Source organism: Lampetra planeri, chromosome 39 (assembly GCF_965212315.1).
Source record: "Lampetra planeri chromosome 39, kcLamPlan1.2.h2, whole genome shotgun sequence".
NCBI lineage: Eukaryota > Metazoa > Chordata > Hyperoartia > Petromyzontiformes > Petromyzontidae > Lampetra > Lampetra planeri.
The window spans coordinates 110554-135376 of NC_136145.1; the positions used below are offsets into that span (position 1 = coordinate 110554).

At 53.8% G+C, this 24823-nt stretch overlaps 1 protein-coding gene across 1 annotated transcript in view; it reads left to right on the forward strand.

The window, feature by feature from the left end:
- Nucleotides 1–24823, forward strand: part of LOC144731389 (hepatocyte nuclear factor 6-like) — an 84427-nt gene that overhangs the window by 18385 nt on the left and 41219 nt on the right. Inside the window, 2 exon segments of the mRNA XM_078612407.1 lie at nucleotides 15062–15211; nucleotides 22673–22869. Coding sequence (XP_078468533.1) covers nucleotides 15062–15211; nucleotides 22673–22869 — 347 coding nt within the window.

The window sequence follows — 24823 nt, forward strand, 5'->3', positions numbered from 1 at the left end:
GGCAATAGTGCCTGAATGTGGTGTGAGTGGACACGTGCAGTGGCAATAGAGCCTGCGTGTGGTGTGTGTGGGCACGTGTAGTGGCAATAGAGCCTGCGTGTGGTGTGTGTGGACACGTGCAGTGGCAATAGAGCCTGCGTGTGGTGTGTGTGGACACGTGCAGTGGCAATAGAACCTGCATGTGGTGTGTGTGGACACGTGCCGTGGCAATAGAGCCTGCGTGTGGTGTGTGTGGGCACGTGTAGAGGCAATAGAGCCTGCGTGTGGTGTGTGTGGGCACGTGTAGTGGCAATATAGCCTGCGTGTGGTGTGTGTGGGCACGTGTAGTGGCAATAACGCCTGAATGTGGTGTGTGTGGACACGTGCAGTGGCAATAGAACCTGCATGTGGTGTGTGTGGACACGTGCCGTGGCAATAGAACCTGCATGTGGTGTGTGTGGACACGTGCCGTGGCAATAGAGCCTGCGTGTGGTGTGTGTGGACACGTGTAGTGGCAATAGAGCCTGAATGTGGTGTGTGGACACGTGCAGTGGCAATAGAGCCTGAATGTGGTGTGTGTGGACACGTGCCGTGGCAATAGAGCCTGCGTGTGGTGTGTGTGGGCACGTGTAGTGGCAATAGAGCCTGCATGTGGTGTGTGGACACGTGCAGTGGCAATAGAGCCTGAATGTGGTGTGTGTGGACACGTGCCGTGGCAATAGAGCCTGCGTGTGGTGTGTGTGGGCACGTGTAGTGGCAATAGAGCCTGAATGTGGTGTGTGTGGACACGTGCTGTGGCAATAGAGCCTGCGTGTGGTGTGTGTGGCACGTGTAGTGGCAATAGAGCCTGCATGTGGTGTGTGTGGGCACGTGTAGTGGCAATAGAGCCTGAATGTGGTGTGTGTGGACACGTGCCGTGGCAATAGAACCTGCATGTGGTGTGTGTGGACACGTGCAGTGGCAATAGAGCCTGCGTGTGGTGTGTGTGGACACGTGCCGTGGCAATAGAACCTGCGTGTGGTGTGAGTGGACACGTGCAGTGGCAATAGAGCCTGCGTGTGGTGTGAGTGGGCACGTGTAGTGGCAATAGAGCCTGCGTGTGGTGTGTGTGGGCACGTGTAGTGGCAATAGAGCCTGCGTGTGGTGTGAGTGGGCACGTGTAGTGGCAATAGAGCCTGCGTGTGGTGTGTGTGGACACGTGCCGTGGCAATAGAACCTGCGTGTGGTGTGAGTGGACACGTGCAGTGGCAATAGAGCCTGCGTGTGGTGTGAGTGGGCACGTGTAGTGGCAATAGAGCCTGCGTGTGGTGTGAGTGGGCACGTGTAGTGGCAATAGAGCCTGCGTGTGGTGTGTGTGGGCACGTGTAGTGGCAATAGAGCCTGCGTGTGGTGTGTGTGGACACGTGCAGTGGCAATGGAGCCTGAATGTGGTGTGTGTGGACACGTGCAGTGGCAATGGAGCCTGCGTGTGGTGTGTGTGGACACGTGCAGTGGCAATGGAGCCTGCGTGTGGTGTGTGTGGACACGTGCAGTGGCAATGGAGCCTGCGTGTGGTGTGTGTGGACACGTGTAGTGGCAATAGAGCCTGCGTGTGGTGTGAGTGGGCACGTGTAGTGGCAATAGAGCCTGCGTGTGGTGTGAGTGGGCACGTGTAGTGGCAATGGAGCCTGCGTGTGGTGTGAGTGGACACGTGCAGTGGCAATAGAGCCTGCGTGTGGTGTGAGTGGGCACGTGCAGTGGCAATAGAGCCTGCGTGTGGTGTGTGTGGACACGTGTAGTGGCAATGGAGCCTGCGTGTGGTGTGTGTGGACACGTGTAGTGGCAATAGAGCCTGCGTGTGGTGTGAGTGGGCACGTGTAGTGGCAATAGAGCCTGCGTGTGGTGTGAGTGGGCACGTGTAGTGGCAATGGAGCCTGCGTGTGGTGTGAGTGGACACGTGCAGTGGCAATAGAGCCTGCGTGTGGTGTGTGTGGACACGTGCAGTGGCAATAGAGCCTGCGTGTGGTGTGAGTGGGCACGTGTAGTGGCAATAGAACCTGCGTGTGGTGTGTGTGGACACGTGCAGTGGCAATGGAGCCTGCGTGTGGTGTGAGTGGACACGTGCAGTGGCAATAGAGCCTGCGTGTGGTGTGTGTGGACACGTGTAGTGGCAATAGAGCCTGCGTGTGGTGTGAGTGGGCACGTGTAGTGGCAATAGAACCTGCGTGTGGTGTGTGTGGACACGTGCAGTGGCAATGGAGCCTGCGTGTGGTGTGAGTGGACACGTGCAGTGGCAATAGAGCCTGCGTGTGGTGTGTGTGGACACGTGTAGTGGCAATAGAGCCTGCGTGTGGTGTGAGTGGGCACGTGTAGTGGCAATAGAACCTGCGTGTGGTGTGTGTGGACACGTGCAGTGGCAATGGAGCCTGCGTGTGGTGTGAGTGGACACGTGCAGTGGCAATAGAGCCTGCGTGTGGTGTGTGTGGACACGTGCCGTGGCAATAGAGCCTGCGTGTGGTGTGTGTGGACTCGTGGCCACGGGAGGTGATGACAGGGGTATCAGTCGCGAGAGCGAAGCGACTGGTGGCTGCGGGAATGTTTGAGCAGGGAGCGTGGTGAGGCGACGGAAGACCACGGTGGAGTCTCCCGGTGGAGCGAGCGTCCAGAGTCGACGAGAATGCTCGAGAAGGGGGGCGTGGCCTCGTGTCGGTATATAAGGGGCAGATGCGCGGGAGACTCGGGGCTGTTGCGGTGGGGGTCTCCGCCTGTGTCAAGTGAACGTGTCTTCAATAAAGTCCCATCTCAAGAGAAGTGTGGCAAGTCGTCATTGCACATGGCCTTACGTCCCAGCTCAGCAGCAGAACCCTCCTGGCAATGTGTCCTGAGACTCAGCGAGGGCTTTTCCTGGTGTAAAATAACTTGGCCACGAAGACAGGACAGCAAGTACGAGCCCGAGATGTTTTGTAAATATGTTGTTAGTCCTATACCAGTGGAAATGCGTGGTGAGGATTTCCCGCTTTTCACTCCTGGCGTCATCCCACACGCAGCCAACCGAAGGCTGCACGTGTGTAATGGGTTCTGGAGACACTTCTTAGAAGGCGCGTTTTAATTTCCACACACCGCGTATTTGTACACTTAGTTCCCAGCCTCTTCACATAGGTCTCCTACACAGCTTATCTACGTAGCGTGCCTAGCCTCGTCTACGTTCCCAGGTCCTCCGGCTACGATTACCCTAGGGGAGGCTACCTGACCCGATCCAGCCAAGGTGCGGGTCGAGACTCTGGCTTCCTCGGACCTCGCCCTTACAAGGGCGTCGGGCCGGGAGTCCCAGAGTCTCAGAACTGGTCGCACAGCGGCCCGGCCCTTACAAGGTCCAGGGTCCTCGGCTGGCTGATCTTATTGCTTCGGTCTCCGACTCCCTGAGCTACTGGGGAGGTCCCCCTTTATGCACCTTGTCATCGAGGGGCGGGGCTGCGTGGGACCCTGGAACCCCCGCAGCCCCCCCCCCGCCCGCTCTTGGGCTGGGCGATGTAGCCCCTCCCCTGGCGGTACGAGGCACCGCCCTTGAAGGGCCCTGTCCACCGTTGCAGGTAAGTGCGGCCCATCTACGATGTAGTTGCACCCTCGTGAACGTGGTCTTGGGTTGCTGCTGGGTAAAACAAACCCCATGAATATGAATGTCATCGTAATCACCATTATCATTATAAGGGTTTTTTGTTGAGCTAATATTTTTCGAAATTGAGTTAAATAACCCTCTTAGCAATCGACCTGAGCAATCCTTTAACGTACAACACCATTGAACAACAACAACAACCACCACCATATCCACCACCTCCATCTACACTGGGCCTCATGTAGACACCGAGACCCAAGCCGGTGGGGGTGTGGTGGGGTCAGGGGGGCCTCCGGGGGGGGTGGGTGGCAGGAGGGCTTGGAGGGCGAGGTGAGTTCCCCTCCCCCACACAAAACCACAAACCAAATACAAAGATCACCCGTAAAGCCTTTAACAGACTAACGGGGCAAGTGATGTTAGCGAGCACCTATGAAGGCCGGAACGGCAGACGAGCGGATTGGTTTCCAGAACCACGCCCGACCGCCGTTGTCTCTCGAGCGGCAATGTTTACCACACCGTACCAGATACTCAGTTGAGGCTGAGTCGACCTAGGGGAGGCCCAAGACCGGTTCCGGTAATCGCCATTGAAGTTGACCGTGAGCCGGAATCGAACTCGGGCTCGTAACGCGGCACTTGTGGCTCGACCACAACTCAACCACTCGGCCGCCACCACCATTTCAACCCCCCCCCAAACCGCACGTCCACCACCACCACCGCTTCAACCACCCCCCACCCCCTCCAAACCGCACGTTCACCACCACCACCACCACCGCTTCAACCACCACCCACCCCCCCCCAAAAACCGCACGTCCACCACCACCACCGAGCTCCGCGAGGCTCCAAGCCGAGGCCAGTTTCGAGTTGTTTTGGTCTCATCGGCAGGGCGTCAACTGATCGGCGAACGCCACTGAAAAACAACATTGACGGGTGAAGGGAAGTGCTCAAGGCTCGTAGGCCGATGGATGGGCACGTGTTTCCGTGCATAGACGGGTCTGCTGATGGACGGGAGGGAGCCTGCAGTGTCTGCTGGTGCAGCTCGCGCGGCTCTGTCCGTGCACAGGCGCTGGGTGATTCTGGTGGCGTCGGCTCAAGAGGGATGCCTTGATCCAGCAGTGGATTGAACATGGGTGATGACGATGTGTCTGTGTGCGAGAGACTGCAAGGAGCGGCGGGGCAGCAGTTAGCGCACTGTGCATGCATATGACGGCCTATGTTCGACTCCAAATCAGTGGGGGAGTGTTCATTGGAACCGGTCCTGGTCTCTCCACTAGGTCGACTCGGCCTCAAATGAGTACCCGGTGCGGTGTGTACACATCAGCACTGGGGGAGACAAAAGCGGCCGTGCGTGGTGTGTGACCACACTACCGCGCCCGTGTGCCGTACCGACCTTAATAGGTGCTCGCCAACAGCACTTGCCAGGCTCCGTATCTCAATCTGTTATATTTAGCTCAATTACCAAATATTTGCACTGAGCAATCCCCCCCCCCCATCACAGTATTGACTTTATTGGGATTATTCCCGCTCTGGGAATTAAAAAATATGCCGTTTGATTGACATCCAACGAACCCTCTGCACGCAGACATGGGTGGGTGGGTGGGTGTGGGGTGGGTGTGGGGTGGGTGTGGGGTGGGAGGGGATGAATTCCCACACCCGCTCAGTGCCGCCGTCGTGGTCGATGTGGATCGCAGCCTCTGGACCCAACGTCGCACACTGAGAGCTGCGGGGGCCTCCAGGTGGAGAGGGCTTCTGGTCTAATGGCCCCGACTTATTCGCCGTCGCACCAAAGACCCGTCGCTCCGTACTCTTCCGTGGTTGCGTCCTACCGAGGGGTTAGAAACCTCCGTGGGTGCTGAGGCAGATGTTGTTGTTGTTGTTGTTCTCCGGTCGGTCTCACCCGAGGTGCCGCAACCCAGGGTGCTTCACAAACAATGTGACGCTTCTGGTAATTTTGCAACAACACCACGACAAATGCTGCGCCTTCGGGCTCTGGAGACCACCTGGAGAAGGTTCCAGGCATGTCCTGACAATGATGGCGAACAAGTATAGAATATTTGACTTTTTGAAGCTGTTAACATACATTTGTTATCATGTTACAGTGTATTATCTGTTATTTTCCCATCAAAAACGATAGTCCCATATAAGTGTTAAAAAATGTAAGCATCCTGTATATTTACTGCTTACAATTCCTCGATGTGGCAAAATACCAATACCAATGAATTATGCGGAATGAGCTTCAAAGTTAGTGGGGTTAACGGACAATACCCTCGGATTTGGCCGCGTGAAAATAGATCTGCGTGGTCAACGCTGCCCCAGGTGGTAGCACGCGGTGCCGTGGCGCAGGGCTCACGTGGTCACCACGGGGCTGCTGTTCGTGCTCATCTCTCTGCCTTGCAGCCCTGCAGCGCCAGTGGAGGACATTCCACATTCATACGGCCGCTGCGAGTTACTCCGTCCATCTCTCGTGGTCTGTGATTTCGTTTCATACGGCACCTGGCCAATGGTGTCAATTCCACATTACTGTGGTGGACGCGAACTAATCCATAGGACGATGTCCGTTGACTTCTCCATGAAGTGATATTCATTTTATCGACCCCGCAGGGTTGATGGGCCAAGTTAGCCCCCACAAGGTTAGGTTTGGGGCTATGTAACCTGGGCGTCGAGTTCCTACGGGTCACTATCATGGGGGCGGGGGGCTGGACGGGGTTTGAGTGGACGGCGAGCCTGACCCCAGATGGGGGCAGTTGACACGTGGACGCGGCCTGACAGACGACCTGGTCACTGACCTCTGACCCCACTCTCGCAGCATAGTGAATGGGATTCGAGGGTAGGGGAGAGGGGTCACCGATAGCCCCGCCCTCCATCCCTCACCCCCCCCCACCCCCGTCTGGTAGCCTCCCCTACCCACGTCCCGTCCTCCTCACATCAGCCATGGATTTATTGATCGACTCACGCAGCAGCTGCCACTGGCGATGTGCGAGGCATTGCAATGGGTGCAGCGGATAGGGGCGTGCATGAGATAGGGGTGCAGGAGATAGGGGCGTGCAGGAGATAGGGGTGCAGGGGACAGAGGGGTGCAGCAGATAGGGGAGTCCAGGGGATAGGGTGGTGCAGCAGGCAGCGTATTTTGGAAGTGTAGCAGATTGAGTGCAGCATTGCACTGGGAGTGTTGTGCCTCTGCGTGCCATGCTGTGTCTCTGTGTGTCTGTGTCTCTGTGTCTGTGTCTCTGTGTCTCTGTGCGCTGTGTCTCTGTCTCTGTGTCTCTGTGTCTGTGTCTCTGTTTCTGTGTCTCTGTGAGCGCTGCTGTAGATGGAAGTAGCAGCAGGGCGGCGACTCCTTGACCCTTGACCCCCACCCTGCAACCCCCCCCTGCAACCCCCCCCCCCCTGCAACCCCCCCCCCCCCCCCCCCGCTGTGTACGAGTTGTTGTGGAGGGCCCCCTCATTTGACGGAGCGAGGTTTTCGGAGAGTGGGGAGGGGGATAGAGGGGGGAAGGAGGTGAGGGGAGGGGGCGGTGAGGGGAGGGGTCACCCAGTATCGATCCCCCCCCCTCCGCTTCGTCACTGCAGCTCCTGAGTGTCACGTGACGCATCGATCGCGCGATTTGACGGAGACGCGGAGCGCAGCCCCCCCGCCCCCCGCGGTTACCACAGGCCCCACCCCCCGCCTCCAAGACTCGCATGGCCACCCTAAACCTCACAGAATCCCCAAACCTCACAGAGCTTCCCCTGTAGTCGCGTCACAGGGCCCCGTGCACCCCGTACCTGGGGCACCCCATCCCTCCCTCCCTGACCCAGGCCTCACTCCTCATCCCTCACCCAGGGCACAGTCTCCCTCATCAACAACGACACATATCATCAACTATAAACATCAACAACAACAACACACATCATCAATAACAATTAACAGCAAGCAACATCAACAACACGTCATCTCTCAACGGCACGTCAACTATCAACACCGTGTGTGCACTGTATGTTGAACTTTTTTCGCACCGTACGTAGGCAACCGTGCTCATCAACATCAACCATACGCATTACCAACATCAACAACACATCAACGTTGGCCCAACGTTCCATATTTAGGGGCCATCCATTTAGTAGGGCAACAATCTGTCACAACCTGACCCCTCCCCACTCACACCCACCGCGGACCCCCCCCCCCCACCTGCGTACGTTTGCCTGACGCACCCCCCCCCCTCCCCGAATCCTATACAACGGCCGATATTTAATACACGCAGAAACGATTATGGATGAATAATATTAACGTGTTTAAGCAAACATATAGTCCACCGCTGAACTATCTAACTCATTTGAAGGCCAATGTAGACGCATTATTATCGAGGCTTCACCCCCCCCCCCCCGTTTCCTATGCGTACATTGTCAGTAGACCCCCCCCCCCCATACGCAAGCGAACGCATTTGGGTGAACCCCCCTCCCCCCTCCCCCCTCCATGCGTACGGACTCAATGGATGGCCCCTGACTGGCCACACCGCGTGATTGGCAGCTGCCGTGTAATTGACTCGTGACGCGAGGCGATCGTGCGCGCACACGCGCGAGACAAAGACGAAGTTCCCCCAGGTAGCCTGCACAGGCTGCTCGGGCAAATGCTATTATCGAGCGCCTATAAATGCCGGTAACACTCTCACACGCTCGGCCACAAGCTCTCTAGCACGCACACATACACTCTCTCTCTCTCGTACACTCACACTCACTCGCACACTCACCCTCACTTCGCACACTCACCCTCTCACACTCACTCACCCTCTCACACTCACTCACCCTCTCATTCGCACACTCACTCGCACACTCACTCTCGCACACTCACTCACACCCACCCTGTCGTAAACTCACTCACTCGCACACTCACTCACTCGCACACTCACCCTCTTTCTCGCACACTCACCCTCTCACACTCACTCAGCCCTAATCACATAGCCCTCGCCACGTAGCCCTAACCACATAACCCTCACCCTTATCACCCCCGTTTCACTCCACTCACTCACTAAACTCCCTCTTCACTCTCACATCACTCCACTGCGCTCTTGACTCCCTCTCCGCTCCCAACTCGCTCTTCACTCTCACACCACTCCACTCTCCCTCTGGCTCGGGTCTCTGGCTCCCAATTAGCGGCTGTGTCTTCATCGCCACCACGCGATCCTCCTCCTCCTCAGCAGCAGCAGCAGCTGCGCGTGATGAGGCGAACTAACGCACATCGACCACCGCGCGAAGCCCGAGCGACTTCGGCGCTAACGCAGTGGGGTGGGTGGGGGGGGCGGGGGGGTCTATGAAGAGGTCAGACGAGGAGGGGTCTATGAAGAGGTCAGACGGGGGGGGGGCTATAAATATATATGAACAAACTATCTAGGGTTGTTGACAATAGTGTAAAAGAAGCGTGTTCTGGCTGCGAGTGAGTTGTTGTCTACGCGAGTGTGCAGCGCGCTGTGCTCGGTGTTGTTGTTGAGTCGTGACTGTGAATGTGGCACTTGCCCCGGCAGTCTGCTCAGGCTATACGGGGCAGCTTTGTTGTTTGTGCGGGGTCGAGTGTGCGGACTCCCCCGGGGAGGTTGAGCAAGATCTGTCCAACCACGTGGTTTGTGTGTCGGAGGTTGGAAGAGTGTTTGGGTTGTGGAGCGATGTTATCCATCCTCATCATTGCTTACACATTCACCATCACCATAATTACCTGTATCACTTTCACCTCCATCACCATCATCATCATCTCCAGCTCCAAGACCATCAAATCCATCACCATCGCCATCATCCTGACTTGCACCAGCTCCTCCATCGTCATCACCACCTCTGTTTTCATTACTATAATCACCAACTTCATCATCGATCATCATCAACACCCAGAACAACTTCACATTCATCATCGTTATCATCATCATCATCACCACCACAGCCAAACGGCTAGGAATGTGTGGTTAGGGCTATGTGGTTAGGGCTATGTGGTTAGAGCTATGTGGTTAGGGCGATGTGGTTAGGGCTATTTGGTTAGGGCTATGTGGTTAGGGCGATGTGGTTAGGGCTATTTGGTTAGGGCTATGTGGTTAGGGCGATGTGGTTAGGGCTATTTGGTTAGGGCTATGTGGTTAGGGCTATTTGGTTAGGGCTATGTGGTTAGGGCGATGTGGTTAGGGCTATTTGGTTAGGGCTATGTGGTTAGGGCGATGTGGTTAGGGCTATTTGGTTAGGGCTATGTGGTTAGGGCTATGTGGTTAGGGCGATGTGGTTAGGGCGATGTGGTTAGGGCTATGTGGTTAGAGCTATGTGGTTAGGGCTATGTGGTTAGGGCTATTTGGTTAGGGCTATGTGGTTAGGGCGATGTGGTTAGGGCTATTTGGTTAGGGCTATGTGGTTAGGGCTATTTGGTTAGGGCTATGTGGTTAGGGCGATGTGGTTAGGGCTATTTGGTTAGGGCTATGTGGTTAGGGCGATGTGGTTAGGGCTATTTGGTTAGGGCTATGTGGTTAGGGCTATGTGGTTAGGGCGATGTGGTTAGGGCTATGTGGTTAGGGCGATGTGGTTAGGGCTATGTGGTTAGGGCTATGTGGTTAGGGCTATGTGGTTCGGGCTATGTGGTTAGGGCTATGTGGTTAGGGCTATGTGGTCAGGGCTATGTGGTTAAGGCTATGTGGTTAGGGCTATGTGGTTAGGGCTATGTGGTTAGGGCTATGTGGTTAGGGCTATGTGGTTAGGGCTATGTGGTTAGGGCTATGTGGTTCGGGCTATGTGGTTAGGGCTATGTGGTTAGGGCTATTTGGTTAGGGCTATGTGGTTAGGGCGATGTGGTTAGGGCGATGTGGTTAGGGCGATGTGGTTCGGGCTATGTGGTTAGGGCTATTTGGTTAGGGCTATGTGGTTAGGGCGATGTGGTTAGGGCGATGTGGTTAGGGCGATGTGGTTCGGGCGATGTGGTTAAGTCAGTCTGTGAGTCGTTCTGCGAGTTGGTCTGTGAGTCGCGGGATATTCGAGTGAGGGCTCATGCTTCTCCTTCGTCTTCCGTGTGGTTGATGTCGATGCTGACTACACTTTCACTTTCAGGTGGCGAAGCGCCGATTGCCTCGTCAGGAGCAGCGGAGTGGTGTCGTCAATGCGGCGTCTCCTTCGTATTTGTGGATCTCTGTTCTGCGTGACCACAGTGGCACACGATTTGAGGAGTTTTTAGTTTTTTTTCCATTTATGGATCTGCCATGGTTTGTGGAGCGCATGCGGTTGGGGGTGGACCATGATTACCTGCCTGATCTCCTCTCTGTTTCAAAGAACAAATTTGACGTAAGGTATTCGCTCATTTACCAGCTTCACATCCCATATTGCCGAACAAATACTGGAGGAAGGGCCTTTGCTAGTGATGCCCCCAGGGTCTGGAATGCTATTGCCAATAAGCTGCAACTTGAGTCACTACCTATGAGATCTTCACTCAAAACTGCTCGAGAGGAGTTGTACACCCCTAGCTGCCACTGCAATTCAGTGGCCTGCAATACAATGTTTCGTTCCGGATGACCGCTGAAAAGTATGATCTGTGTTTTGATTTAGTGTGCTGATCTTAAAGGTGCATTGAAAATTGTGAATTATCCGACTGATGCTCCTGCTGTTGTGGAGTGACTCATGCAGCCAGCTACAGCTGCAGGGTTTGGTGGTACATGTTGTTTACGTCGTTTATTGTGAAAATTCGGTCACAATTCCTATGATCATTGTTACATTGCTTTTATGGCTTTATTTTGGTGATTTTCGAAAAGTTTTTTGGTTTGGCCATGTTTGTTTGTTGTAGTACAGAGTTAGACTGATGGCCTTAATCTAAGTTGTCTTGTGGTTGTTGTTGTTATTTGACTTGCATCCCACTGGGATTTTTGCACACAGCGTTGGTGTACAGTGCTTTTTCTGCAATATTTTGCTCTCTTTTCTTGGATTTTGTGTTTGCACATAGTCACTTTAAGATGTTTTCTTGTTCATGATTTTGTTTTTTGTTTTTTTGCTTGCACCCGATTCAAGAGCCGAATGGCTCACAGGGATTTATACCAAATAAATGAACTTGAAATTAACTTGAAATGAGCTTCGTGGAAGATCAAATCCAGGGATCTTCTGCGTTGGGTCTTTCAGAAGGTCTACCACGTAGCAGGAGGCTTTCACGTTCAATATCATCCTGAATACAGGTGTTTTTGGGTTACATCGCGTAAACACATACATGTGTCATTAAACCCGCCACCACCCGACACAGCCAATTAGTAAGGTTTGTCACGTGAACAGAACGTGGCCACTTCGTCACGAGTACAGCACTAACCGGTGCGTTGGAGAGCCAAGCCACAACATTTACAATCGGAGTACGACGTTTCGCCAGTAATTTCGACTATCTTCATCAGGAGACAGACAGATTTGTGGAGAAGTCCACCTGTTTCGCTCCTTAAATAGAGGCGTAGATGCGATGACAACACTTGTGCTCTCTTCTTGCACGAAGGTGTTTGGTGTTTGTTTGGCTTCCTTTCGGTCAGGCAGGCCTCATGCTGACCGGAAGGAAGGCCGAGGTGGTGACCAATCAGCACGAGCGGACGTTGCCACCGTCCATCTTCCTGTGGCGTTTGCCGAGTCCCGAAACACTCCCCCCTCCACTCCTCAAATGTCTCAGTTGAGAGGTGGGAGTGGATTTTTTTCTTACATAACTTGTTTATGTACTGTATGTGTACGTGTGGGTATGCGTGTGTTTTATGTGGGGCATATAGAGCGCTTGACCAAGCAGCTTCAGTTTGGCTGGATAGAGGGGCCTAAACACATGCGGCACGGGCTGGAGAAGAGATAGACTGATGCGGTACAAAAGGATAGTGGACTTGTCGATGATCGGTACCAGTGGTGTCAAGGTCGGCCTCTATGGAGAAGGCTCGTGAAGGACGCTACTAGGAAGTTGGAGGCAATCGCCCTCCGATGACAACGGAGGGCAGAAGAGTGACGCTCACAACAACGAGTGGAGCGCAGGGTGTCTAAACACAGAAAGTTAGCAAAGTAGGGGGCACAAGTGGTACATCTGCTAGTCATCTGAGCCAGTCAAACCACCGCATCTGGATCTGTCCCGTGATCTCCTGCCAGCGAGCCTTCAACACTTCACGTGGCCTCAAAGTGCACCGAGCCCTGTACAAGCCCTGTAGTGATGTTACCGCCACTTATTAAACTATATATATTGTTTATTTTACCATTAGTGGCCAATGGCTGGTTGTTGTTTGTGGGGAGCCGTGGCGCTACGAACCCTGGAGTCCAAGCTGGGCCCACAGCCAACAGAGACGGACATCGCCATGGGGGAGACAAAGGCGGCCACGTGCCACGCTGGCCACCCTACCCCCATCGTGTGCCGTGCCGGCCTTCATCGGTGTCCGCTGACAGCGCTTGCAGCACCCAACAATCTGTCAAGGCTACACGGGGGAGCTTTGTCTTTGTTGTGCCCTAATGTATGTTAATCACCTGTTCGCGAGACTCTGGGGAGCAGTTGTTTAGAGTGCGGACTCCGAACGGCTCCGGAAAGCTGCCTCATCCCTAATCGATCGGCCCCCCACCCCATCCTCCGATGCCCCCCCCCCGTCTTACCGTCATCAATCACCGCCCCCTCGTCACCGGTCACTGAAGCGGCAGAGGTGGAACGACTCAGGCTGCCCGCGCTCCGTTAGGCCGCTCCACCAATCCCGACGTTCAAAACGTCCGAGTGGCCATCTTGCTCTCGATATTCCACATTGCTATGGCGGGGTGCGAGGCTATCCATAGGGCCATCGCCACCGGTGACTTGCCAACGGAGGCGCATCGTATCGGGCCACGGTGTGGTGCGCCTGCGTGGCGGATGGGATGGGTACAACTACTTTGTACTCACATTGTCATTGTTGTGGATTCACTCTCCAACACACCGGTGGAGTAGTCACTCATTGGCGCGTTTTGCTTACGTGACAAAACTTACTGGCTGTGTCGGGTCGTGGAGGGTTACAACACATTTATACTTATGCGATCTAACCCAAAAACCGTTATTTTTGAATATATTGGTCGCGAAAGCCTACTTATTAAACTACTCTGTTCATGACTGTTGTCTTTTCAAATACCTGAAGCTCATCTTTAAATCTCTCCATGGCCTTGCCTCTCTCATCTCCTTCCATGTCCCCTCCTCTCGTACTCTTCGTTTACAATCCACTCTCCGTCTCTCTCTGTCCCTCATTCTCCCTGTGCACAATCCCGTGTTCGGTCCTTCCCCTTTCTTGCACCCTTCCACTGAACTCAACTTCCTCTCTATATTAAGCACCACCGCCCGTAGACTTAGCACTGCCTATAGACTCAACACTGCCCATAGACTCAACACTGCCCATAGACTCAACACTGCCCATAGACTCAATACTGCACCATAGACTCAACACTGCCCATAGACTCAACACTGCCCATAGACTCAACACTGCCCATAGACTCAACACTGCCCATAGACTTAGCACTGCCCATAGACTCAACACTGCCCATAGACTCAACACTGCCCATAGACTCAACACTGCCCATAGACTCAACACTGCCCATAGACTCAACACTACCCATAGACTAGATACTTCCCCTGTACATGAAGCAGTCCCCCTCCTTAACCTCCTTTCAGTCCTCTCTTCAAGTCTCACCTCTCTTCTATTTTCCATTCCCTTCCTCTCCCCTACCCTCGCTCCTCCACTCATTCCCGTCCCTCTCATGCCCTTGTGTGATCCCACTCACACCCACTTACACACTCACACCCACTTACACACTCACACCCACTTACACACTTACACTCACACCCACTTACACACTCACACCCACTTACACACTCACACCCACTTACATACTCACACCCACTTACACACTCACAACAACGATACCCGCCGTTCACTACTAAGTAGCGTCGACCTCACCACGGCGCTTGTGCCAGGCCAGGTGCACTCTGAGGCCACGTGAAGCGTCGAAGGCTCGCGGGCAGGAGGAGGTCACGGAACAGACCCAGATGCCTTGGGGTTGACCAACTGAGATGACCGCCAGATGAACCACCTGTGCTCCCCACTGTGCTAACGCCTCCTCGCAGACTCCGGTGGAACCATGGACCGTGGCGGGAGTGTGATTGTGGCCGTGCAGAGACATGACTGCACTCTCTCTCTCTCTCACTCTCTTTCTCCTGGAGCCTTCTCGTTGTGACGAGCAGCAGACCTCGACATCGGCATCGAGAACCTGGACTCTCATGCCTGCTGTTGCCATTGTGCGAAAGAACAGAGTAGAGTTATAGGTGGGCGGGGGGGGGGCGGCTTTGTGTTGTGGGGGGGGGGGGCTGCCGGTCCCGTGGTCTCTTTGTGCGGCCACCGCTTGGAGTGAAATGAGACGTCACCCGCCTCTCCTTCTTCTGGGGCTGTGGAGGCAAAGCTCCTGAGCGGGAGATCATCAGCGCCAGAGTCCATTTCCCCGGCGACTGCGTCAATACAGCGCGACCCGTAATCCCCGCTTTAATCGGGGATCCTATCCAAGGTGCGTCCACGACTCCTTGAGGCGCTGCACATCTGCTCGGTGCCGGGCAGGCGAGAGGCGCGCGATCACGCGGGTGGCTCCTCCCGCGGCGTTCACGGGCAGCAGGAGGCGTGGCGACGCGCGGGGCCCCGCATCGACGACGAGGCCCGGGTTCGATTCCCGACCCACGCGCCTCTCTCGCGTGAAGTTTGTGTGTTCTTCCCATGTCCTGTGGAGTTTGTCTTTGTTTGGAGTTTATATGTTCTCCCCCTGTTCTCCAAAGCAAAAGTCAGTGCTAGAGTGTGGAGTTTGTATGTTCTCCCCCTGTTCTGCAAAGTAAAAGTCAGTGCTAGAGTGTGGAGTTTGTATGTTCTCCCCCTGTTCTCCAAAGTAAAAGTCAGTGCTAGAGTGTGGAGTTTGTATGTTCTCCCCCTGTTCTGCAAAGCAAAAGTCAGTGCTAGAGTGTGGAGTTTGTATGTTCTCCCCCTGTTCTGCAAAGCAAAAGTCAGTGCTAGAGTGTGGAGTTTGTATGTTCTCCCCCTGTTCTGCAAAGCAAAAGTCAGTGCTAGAGTGTGGAGTTTGTATGTTCTCCCCCTGTTCTGCATGGGTTTCCCCCGGGTTCTGCATATGTTTCCTTCCCAGAGCTAAGCACCCACACGCAATGTATGTATTATGTTGAACTTCTTTGGCAAAGGTACTTAGCCAACCGTGCTAATCGGATGTGCGGGGGAAGGACAAACAACTAAACACGAAAAAATTGTTTTAACAATTAGTTTTTAATCTCGATTTAGAAGGAAGAGCGTTCGAGACGGGCCGCAGACGCGCACCTGAAAGCACGCGATGCAGCGGCCATCTTTGTTCAATGGCGAGCAGCCAACAGCTGCCGCGAGGATGACCACCGGAGTTCGCGTGATGGTGGTTCATGCTCCAAGAACGAGATCAGCAAGGAGGTGGTGTCGTGGTTCATCCGTGGCAAGCACCTTGTGTGTCATTAGTGCGACCTTACAAACTTAATAATAGCAATGACGTTCTAAAATGACATTCACAGTGAAACTTTAATAATGTAATTTTAATAGAGTCAGTGTAAACGAGGACAGAGATGGCAGAGTGGAAACGTCAGAAGACGATACTCGGTGCATCCAATCTTTGAGGCAGTGACATTAAAATGATTTTGATCCAAAGTGCGCGCGAAATCTGGGAAGTATTAATCGACAATCAGTCGGATTGTCCAACGGTAACAACAACAACAACAACGACAACAACAACAACAACGGTAACAACAACAACGACAACAACAACAACAACAACGGGTGAGATCAATGGAGAGCAGATCTACGGAAAACAACCTTGTCAATGAAAATAGCCCTCCGGTGAAGACGTCTTCTCACGTGCAAGGACATGTATGCCCAGCCGTGGCATGGAGCCCCCCAGAGATTGACCATCACAGGTCCAGTGCGACAGCTCAAAGTTAAAAGAGAGAAATATGAAGGTAGAGAACAGGTTAAAATCTCGAGTTGATTCCGTGAACCTGGTTGGGAACTCAAGAGACCAGGAATGGAGTCTCATTCGCGAGGTTGACTCGGTGATAACGTAAAGACTCGGCAGCAATCAGCTCGAGAATGCATTAGCATACTCACCGTTAGTCATGATCTCTCCACAGCTATCGCTCGCGTTCCCCAGAGACGCAAAGCGCAGATGAATCTTAGGCTTCACGGCGGCCACGCTCGTCCCCGGATCAACCTCTCAACCTCTCCACAACGCAACCACACTCGTCACCAAATACTGCGGCCTTCAGAGGGGACGTTTCGGGGGGCAATGGCCCGAATGTGCTGTGCTTATTTTGCTGTGCGCAAATCTAGACTAAGTTTATGATTAACAATAACGATCGGTTTATACACGTTTTAAACGATGCGAAGTTAAACAAGGTGGATTGGCACCGCGAGTTTTGGAATGCACTCGAAACCCGATGTAATGTTTGTGGAATGGAACGCGGAGTGGATGAAGGAAGTGATTTGTAACTTTGATTTTTACCCAGGTATCGATATTTCAAATTTTAATGTGCAATTTTATTAGTTATTTTAATTTTAGTTGTCTTGGTGTGGTTTTGCTGCCTTACCTAAGTTTGCGTTTAGTGTTGAAAAATCGGCAGCAGTGTATGCACTTTTGTAATTTGGACTTACATACTTTAATGATCGATTTGTTTTTCGTGACTTGCTTACCTACTCTCTATTGTATTACTTCTGTCGTGTTTGTGTTTATTGTTTGCTGCTGTAACTTGCTGACGCGCCCCGATTGTGAAAAATAGCTTCAGAGCTCATCGGATTCCTCCAGGAAAAATATTAGAGATTCTGATTCTGATGAAGTCCTGCGCAGGACGTTGAGTAAATCACAGGCCCTGTGATGTCCATGCAAGCGCATTTACTCAAGGCTCTGATGGTTTCGAGCCCGAGTTCGACTCCCCTCTTGTGTCAACCGTGTGAATCCCACATTACTATGACGGGGGGGGAGAGGTAGTCTTACCAAGCTCCCGTAAGGAGTCGTGGCCTCGTCACGTCTCGGGAGCTCGGCAGGATGTGGCGCTCGAGTGGGTGGTTGCCGCCCAGCGCAAGACAGCTCTCGAGTGCCACGTGGATTTTATTGAGCCAGGCGAGAAATCTAAAGGGTAGCAGGAGTGTGTAAAACTGGGACACCACGATGGACACAACTCGGGTAGAGGAAAGTCTTCTCGAGAGAGGGAGAGAGAGAGTTGTAGGGTACGGCTCTCAGAGCAATGGTCCTGAAGGAAGAGGCTCTTAGACGAAGCCCCACCCCCATCCACAGCTCCCCTCCAACCCCCCCCCAACCCCACTCCCGTCTCTCAAGCGCACAGCGAGCGTGGCTCTAGCCAGTCGAGGCGTTCGGGCACCCAGAGCAAAACTCGACCCGTCGTGTGGAGGCGCCGGGACACGCGGGCCCCCTCCACGCGCTAAGGGAGAAGACGTTAACGTGTCCTCAAGGTGCACCTAGCCTGGTATAAGCACCGTGGTGATGTCACCACCATTGATTGGGGAACTGCGGCTGCTGTTGCTATGCCCTCCAAATTCGGCGACCCGAGTTCGATTCCCGCTCACCACCAACACCATTGATGATTATCTGAACCGGTCCTGGGCATCCCCTAGGTCGACTCGGCTCTAAATGAGTGCATGGTGTGATATGTAGAGCTACAAGGGAGACAAAGGCGACCGGGCGTGGTGTTGGCCACCCACACCCTCGTGCGCCATGTCAGACTTCATAGTCTGTCCTGACAATATTTCACCACCAGCGTGGTGAAGTATGGTCAGCCACTCAGCATGACCGCGATAATAAATGACCTCGACAAGTGATGGCGGATCGTCGTGACAGCTTCATTGAGTCTCGTCGAGTAACGCCACCGCCGCGAACCATCTCCTCCCTCTGCTCCCGGCCTCTCGCTGCGTTCAGATCGCGCACCGCAATCACAGACAGCTCAGAGACCGACGATCGAGATTCATACCGCGTCACCCCCCCCCCCTCACCTCGCCTCATTATTTTTCGCCTGCCTCTGTTTTGTGTCGGATTCACTCACCAAATCACTCGCTCACTCGGTCAGTCACACTCCTTATCACTCGCCTATTGCTACTGCCACGCAGGTTCCTGCTCCCGTGAACGTCACTCGTTGATTCCTCGACACATGTGGAGGAGTCGGTCAATCAGACACTGACTGTTTCGTCTGATCCACCACCTGTGTTCAACGACCACCACACTGCAGCTCACAACAACAACTCACTCATCTACCCACTCACTCAAACACTCACCCCATCCACTCACCCATCCACTCACTCACAACAACAACTCACTCATCTAACACACCGTGTCCAACTACCATCACCACACCCACCACACTGCAGGTCACAAGAACCCACTCACTCACCTACTGACCCACCCACTTACTCACCCACCCACCCACTCACCCACCCACCCACTCACCTACTGACCCACCCACTCACCAACCCACTCACCACACTGCAGATCACCTAACCTCTCTCTCTGCTTCTCCCTTCGCACTCCTCCACTGTGGAACTCCCTCCACCACATCCTCGTCTCTCACCTTCCCAACCACTTGGCTCACTCCGAGGCCGCGCGTCGCGCTCGAAGTCAGGACGACTTCGATCACGGTGCTGGTTGTTGCTGGCCGCTCGCCTGACGTGTTGGGTCTTGTTTCTCAGCAACTGCGTTTCAACAAAGTGAAGCGACCTTTGCGGGGATGAGAGCGGGCATCAAAGCCCATTAGGAGCTTCAAGCGCGCGGGGGGGGGGGGCTCATGCATTATTCATGAGCGCACCCCCGCGACTCAATCATTAGCGCGCCTTCATTTAGGGTTTTTCGCTCCCCGCGTCTCTTTCATGATTTCACTTAAAACTCAATGAGTCACCCAGACCCTCCCCCCGCCCCCATCCGCCAGAGGCGGGACTAGGAACTTACCAAAGGGAGAGCGGTCTCTAAATATTAAGTTCCTTTAAACAAGGGCCCCCACATTAAAAATATTTAATGCACACTCTTTCGGAAATAACTATCATCAATAAAATACCAATGTTGATGCTTTTCAGTAGGGGGTGGGGGTGGGGAACGATCGCGCCCCCCCTCACCCCACGCTTGGACCCCTTCCACCCCCGCCCCCCACTATCATCAGCAACCCTCCCCCGCTCACCTCGGAGAGAGAACCGCGGATGATTCAAGGTCCGCGAATCGATTGGCGAATCGCTGCGTCTCCTTTGCCGCGTGTTCACCGTCTCGCTCGCGTCGTTTTGAACTGCAATCATTGCGACGTCGGCACAGCTTGCAAGCGCGTTCCGCACAGGAAAGTCGCTCGCTCTCGCAGGGAGGGAGGGAGGACTTCGCGTGAGCGACGAGCAGCAGGAGAAGAAGTCACAGACGAGGAGGAGGAGAAGTCACAGACGAGGAGAGGGGAGGCAGCAGCAGCCACGTGGCGGTGTGGAACCAGACGCGGTCCTCGGGGTAGATGCGGGAAGGAAATGGGGCCGCCAGGAGACAATCAACGTCGCGTGTTTGTTCGCTGCGTTAACCCGAGAGGAAAAACAACAACACCACCATCACCACCACCACCACGAGCGTCACCCCAGCGCGGAACGCGTGGCTCCCCGCTCGGCCCCGCGATGCCACGAGGAGGAGGAGGAGGGAGGAAGAGGGAGGAGGAGGGAGGAGGATAGTCCGACCCTAAGTCCCATTCCTGGCCACGGCTAACATCAGGGTCGAGTCATACGATGTATATATGACCCAGCTGGGACCGCATCCTTCACCCGTACTGACCAGCTTGGTGAAGTATGATCAGTCACCCCCGCTATCTACGATAAGTTTCGTGTCGATGGCCGTAGGCTCACTCGCTCGTTCTGTACCGACTGCTTCGCTAGGGCACGAAAGTGCACGATTCTGCGTGGATATTCGTGCTACTCGCGCTGTGCCATGGACTCTCTCGTGGACCTTCGATGTCGCACCGTCGTGTGTTTTCTGCACGGTGTCCGACGTTCCGATAAAGTGTCCAAAATTCAGAATAATAATAAGTGTATTTCCCGAGTAAAGCCCAATGACCAAATAGGCTATTTTCCCAGAGCGACTCGACCGGCAGACAACATCATTCCACAATAAACAGATTTAAAATTACAAATAGACTTTTAGATCAATTTGATGTTGCATTTCTTTCGCACCGTACGTAGCCAACCGCGCTAATCGGAGGTGCGGAGGGAAGGACATCAAACTGAACACGCAAAGCAGCTCTACAGAAATTCGTTTTTAATTAAATATTGAAAAGTGCGTAGCTCCGGTGGCTTCCTAATATCGGAAGGAAGATCGTTCCAGACGGCCGCAGAAGCGCACCTGAAAGCGCCCGATGCAGTGACCGTCGCTGTTCGATGGCCAGCAGCCAAAAGCCGCAAGAGATGAAACCGGGTGTTTCCAGAACTTGGGCGCAAAAACATTAAACGCATTTGATACAAATCTGCGTGTGAAATCTGTGAACTGTTAATAGACAATCATTCATTATGATTTACATTCATGACCGTGTGAGCCTTTATTGAGACTGATAATTAACGCGCAAGCGAGGATCGAGATCGCGCGCATAGAGAGTACGGCACAACAAAACACATTGACTACGAAACTCCAAACGCAGCGGACGGGAAACGTGAGGCGCGCTGGTTCGAAGGTTGAACGAGCCGACGTGAACGGCGCTCGAGTCGCCGATCAGGACGGCTGTCGAGTCACGGGATGCTGGTACGTTTTCGACGCAGTCGCACGAACACGTGGCCTCCAAAGGCCCAGAAACGCAGAGCGGCCAGCAGCAAACAGCATCCTTGTCACGGCTGCTATACGAGTATAGCGCGAAGTCTACAGACAGTCAACAAAGACAGCAGTATACTGATAGTTTACAGGCAGTATATCGACAGTAGCTCCCAGTTGTACGTGTGCACAAATAAATACACGCGTACATATATGCACAAAGACAAAGATGTCCTATATAGCTTGTAGCAGGCTGTTGGGGCAGGGGGTGTTAGCGAGCACCCATTAAGGGCGGCACGGTCCACGAGGGAGTGGATAGCCAACACCACGCCCTGCCGCCTTTGTCTCCCGAGTGCTGATAGTTACACAACGCACCAGGCACTAATTTAAGTCTGAGTCGACCTAGAGAAGGACCCAGGACCCGCTCAGACAGTCGTCACCGATGTTTGTCGAGAGCGAGGATCGAATTCGGGTCACCGTGTTCGTAGTGCAGCACGCTGACCACTGCGCCACCGCTCCCCACACACACGCACACGTATATATGTATATACAAGACAGAGTCCCGTATAGCCTGAACAGACTGTTAGTGCAAGTGCTGTTAGCGAGCACCTTTGAAGGCCGGAGCGGTACATAAGTGGGTGGGTGGGTGGCCAGCACAACGCCCGACCGCCTTTGTCTTCCCAGTGGCGATGATGTTATACACAGCACTAGGTACGCATTTGAAGCTGAATCGACCGAGGGGAGGCCCAAGACTAGTTCAGATATTAGTCACCAATGTTGGCCGTGAGCGGGAATCGAACTCGCGTCGCCGGCTTCGTGAAGCTCGATAAGATCCGAGCTCTCTGCCAGAGGCGACCTCGCCGCACATTGTGATCGCCGGAGGTGACCCGGAGAACAGAGAGAGAGGGAACGCACATGGGGTCCGGCATCGAACCCACGCGCTCGTGTTCCGCAGGCGAGCCCCACGTTCGCGCGCACACATCTCCCGTGTTTCCTCCACAGGCTCTCAGCGAGCACCGGTCAAGGGCAGGGACGACGAACGTTCGTTCGTGATGACGGTGGCGTGGCCAGGAACCACACGCGGCCGCCTTTGTCTCCCGAACACTCCGAGCAGCGCCACATTCAAGCCCCTCCCCTCCCCCCACTCCCACCCCGAAACCTCCATCGATAACCCTCCCCCATCGCCCGACCCCTTCACAATGTCACTCGCCAGTACCTTGCCGGGAGCCAAAAAGCCCGAAGCAGACGCGCTGGCGAGGGGCGGCGGATCGATGCGTTTCCGTGAATGAGTTCCAATCTGCAAAGAGTCCCCTGCGCGGCCCCGTGAGAACCCCCTCTGTGTAGGGGACCTCTCTTCCCTGGCACCACACGGAATCGGGGCACTCAGGAAGCCCAGAAGCCTCCCCTCCCACCCCCTCCAGCTCCTCGGGGCTGGCTGCAGGGAGAGACGTGTGGAGCGGGAGGAAGAGGATCGTCCGCTCCATCCCCGTGTCGCTCATCTTCTCCACTGCGGCGCCGGTGAAGAAGCTGTGCTGGTCACGGTGGGGTCTCGTGTAGTGTGTGTGCACGTGTGTATGTGTGTGTGAGCGAGTGTGTGTGTACACGTGTGTGTGTGTGAGCAAGTGTGTGTGTGCACGTGTGTATGTGTGTGTGAGCGAGTGTGTGTGTACACGTGTGTGTGTGTGTGTGTGAGCAAGTGTGTGTGTGCACGTGTGTATGTGTGTGTGAGCGAGTGTGTGTGTACACGTGTGTGTGTGTGAGCGAGTGTGTGTGTGTGCACGTGTGTGTGTGTGTGAGCAAGTGTGTGTGTGTGCACGTGTGTGTGTGAGCGAGTGTGTTTGAGAGTGGGGAGCGGTAGTGTAGCGCCTAGCACGCTGTGCTACGAACCCGCCCACCCGAGTTCGATTCCCGCTCACGGCTAACATCGGTTACGAGTACCTCAACTGGTCCAAGACCTCGCGTAGGGCGACTCTACCTCAAATGAGTACCTAGTGTCGGTGTGTAAACATCGCCACTGGGGAGACAAAGGCGGTCGGGTGTGGTGCTGGCCACCCACCCCCTCGTGTGCCGTGCCGGCCTTCATAGGTCCCACTTGCCCCAACAGTCTGTTGAGGCTACACGGGGGGTATATGTCTGTGCCTTAACATAAAATAATCACGAGTTTAGCGTCGAGCTAGGGTCCGTATCTACCAAAAAGGATCCGTGCCAATAGTCATCAACCAGCATTGGTTAAAGGAAGCCTGGGTCTGCTGATGGGACACCGAAAATCGAAACCAGTCCAGCGTGGGCTCACGTTGAACCAATGTTGCCAGCAATTACGCTCTCCTAGAAGGCCATGTGGCTGATGGGATAAGTTTTTGCTCGTGTTAAATAAACTCACAGATACATATCCATATAAACACACTATATATGCATAGGCGCACGCGCAGATACACACACGTACGTACAATCATATTAACGTTATACATTACACAAAGCCACATATACGTATACACAAACACACACGCTCAATTGTTTCAGCGTACATATATATACAAGCATATAAAGACAAATCAACAACAAAAATCCCCCGTATAGACTTAACCGATGTTTGGGGCATGTGCTGTTAGGGAGCACCCATAACAGCACCACGCCCAGCCAGTGGGGATGTTTATACCCCGAACCAGGGACTCCTGTCACACACACACACACATATATGTCAACATACACACACACACACATATATGTCAACATACACACACACACACACATATATGTCAACATACACACACACACATATGTCAACATACACACACACACATATATATATGTCAACATACACACACACACACATATATGTCAACATACACACACACACACACATATATGTCAACATACACACACACACACACACATATGTCAACATACACACACACACATATATATGTCAACATACACACACACACACATATATATATGTCAACATACACACACACACACATATATGTCAACATACACACACACACACATATATGTCAACATACATACACACACATATATATCAACATGCACACACACATTAGCGCATATTCACATATCTACACACACATTTACAGGACAAAGACAAAGACCCCCCGTGTAGCCTAAACAGACTGTTGGGGCAAGTGCTGCTATCGAGCAGCACCTACGAATGCCGGCACGGCACACGAGGGGGTGGGTGCCAACACCACGCCCGACCGCCTTTTTTCCCGAGTTGCGATGTTAACACACCGCACCAGGTACTCATTTAAGACTGAATCGACCCTAGGGGAGGCCCAGGACTGGTTCAGATATTCGTCACTGGTGGTGGCCGTGAGCGGGAATCGAACTCGGGTCGCCAGGTTCGTAGCGCAGCGCGCTAACGGCTACACTACCGCTCCCCACACACACAGACACACAAGCATAGGCACACACTCACACAAATACACACACAGAGATACATACACGCACACACACACACATGCACACGCAGATACG